General features: G+C 31.9%; 1 protein-coding gene across 1 annotated transcript; it reads right to left on the bottom strand.

Moving 5' to 3' along the window:
• Positions 1 to 582: 582 nt before the first annotated feature.
• On the bottom strand, positions 583 to 1,171 carry LOC120211382 (peptidyl-prolyl cis-trans isomerase). The gene has a single exon (XM_039209925.1). It carries the CDS (start codon positions 1,110 to 1,112, stop codon positions 591 to 593), a length of 522 nt encoding a protein of 173 aa, XP_039065856.1. The 5' UTR covers positions 1,113 to 1,171; the 3' UTR covers positions 583 to 590.
• Positions 1,172 to 2,436: the final 1,265 nt, after the last annotated feature.

Raw genomic sequence — 2,436 nt, 5'->3', positions numbered from 1 at the left:
AAGTTTGGTAGGGAACTAATAATACTTGGATAACCCAAAAACCCTTGTAACAATTATCGGGTACAAACGCAAGCGGAGGTGGGGCGCCACAAATAAGCATGCTTTCTTCGCTTTACAAGCTGAGGCTGTGGATCAATGTCCGAGGACGCTTTGTTCCTTAAAAATATCAAGAAAAACATGACATAGATTGGTTGGATATTTTTATCTTCATTTTTTGTCTTTTATTTCTTGTCTACTTCATTCGTAATAAAAAATCATTTTATAATTACAAGACCGTGATCGAATACCAGCCGTGAACCGACCAACGGGGGACTAATCCGATTTCATCTTTACCATTGTGTCAGTGAAGACATGGCGAAAATTTAAAGAGAATACAATAGAAAAAACAGGTAAATGAGGACGATGAGGAAACAGAGTATCTTATTTAATGGTAGTTCATCATAAAAATTACATAAAGCGAGTTCTTGAAAATCACTAAAAACGGCGACGTTCAGAACAGAAGCATAAAAAGAAGCCTGAACGAGGGATCTGAAAAACTATAAAACATTGAACAACATCCCAAGTAAAACCATAAACCACCCAGCTTTTTTCTAAGAAAGCTGTCCACAGTCGGCGATAACGACGGGCTTGGAGGTCCTTCCACTGCTGGACCCGACTTTCTCAACGGCCCTCACAACATCCATGCCTTCAACGACTTGTCCAAACACGACGTGCTTTCCGTCGAGCCACTCGGTCTTGGCGGTGCAGATGAAGAACTGGGATCCGTTGGTTCCGGGTCCGGCGTTGGCCATTGAGAGAATACCGTGTCCAGTGTGCTTCTTGATGAAGTTCTCGTCGGCGAACTTAGATCCGTAGATGGATTCACCTCCGGTGCCGTTTCCGGCGGTGAAATCGCCTCCTTGGCACATGAAATTTGGGATCACACGGTGGAAGGATGATCCCTTGTAGTGGAGGGGCTTGCCGGATTTTCCGGTGCCTTTCTCGCCGGTGCACAGGGCACGGAAGTTCTCAGCGGTGCGTGGAGTGACATCGGCAAAAAGCTCCATCACAATTCGACCGGCAGGCTGACTACCGATCGTCATGTCGAAGAAGACCTTGGGATTTGGGGCCATAGTGCTGAAATTTTTAAGAAGAGATGATCGGATGAGATATTTTTTTGCCGTGATGGTAGTTAGGGTTTAACAGAGAGAATAGGGGTAGTTTTGCGGAAAAAACGGTTAATATACGGTGTGATCGGTTAAATAAGTGATCAGTTAAAATTTAGATCGATTATGTTATATTATTTAATCGAAAATATTATAAAGTATAATAACATATTAGGTAGCGTTTATATAATGTAATAGGTAACGTTTATATTGACTTATTTTATAAGTAAATCGGTATATTTATACCGATAACATTACAAATTTACCTATTACATTATAATATGTTGAAAGTGTCCATACTTTTTATAAAAAGGATTAATACATTTTTTAAAGTTATGTAATTTATGTTTCAATTTTTTAATAGTGTTTCATGTTTTCCACCTATAATATTAATTTAATAATTTCATTTACACAAAAAATTATTTGATTGTTTTGATATTTTATAAAATAATATTTAGAATTTAAATTTAACAATATTAACCAAAGATAATAATAAATATGTAATATATATGTTTATTGTTTTTAATTTAATGATAATATATACCGTAACATAAAAAATAAATCATTAGATACATATAATTACTAAATTGATATCTTAAAACTCACTCAAAAGATAACCTTAAATTAATGTTTTCCACAGTGAAATAACTATGGACACTTCTATAAAAAGGATAGATAATTTACAATATAAGCGCTACCTATTACATTATATAAGCGCTACCTATTACATTATATAAGTGCTACCTATTACATCATATTTTTACTTGATATATTGTAAAGTATCGATCCTTTTTATTAAAAGGATCAATACTTTTTTTAAAGTTATGTAATTTATGTTTCAATTTTTTTAATAGTGTTTCATGTTTTCCACCTACAATATTAATTTAATAATTTTATTTACACAAAAAATTATTTGATTGTTTTAATATTCTATAAAATATTATTTAGAATTTAAATTTAACAATATTAACCAAATATAATAATAAATATGTAATATATATGTTTATTGTTTTTAACTTAATAATAATAAATACCGTAACGTAAAAAATAAATCATTAGACGCCTATAATTACTAAATTAATAACTTAAAACTAACCTTAAATTAATATTTTCCACAGTGAAAAAAGTATGGACACTTTTATAAAAATGATAAATATTTTGCAATATAAGCACTACCTATTACATTATATAAACGCTACTTATTACATTATATAACCGCTACTTATTACATCATATTTTTACCTATTATATTGAAAGTGTCCATACTTTTTATAAAAATGATCGATATTTT

Source organism: Hibiscus syriacus, unplaced genomic scaffold, assembly GCF_006381635.1.
Source record: "Hibiscus syriacus cultivar Baekdansim isolate YM2019G1 unplaced genomic scaffold, ASM638163v2 tig00109972_pilon, whole genome shotgun sequence".
NCBI classification, from domain to species: Eukaryota; Viridiplantae; Streptophyta; class Magnoliopsida; order Malvales; family Malvaceae; genus Hibiscus; species Hibiscus syriacus.
Note: the sequence above shows the minus strand (reverse complement) of the source record. Positions and strands in the feature narration are given on the sequence as shown.

Coding starts and splice junctions, on each gene's coding strand:
- LOC120211382 (XM_039209925.1), bottom strand. CDS start 1,112: ATGGCCCCAAATCCCAAGGTCTTCTTCGACATGACGATCGGTAGTCAG.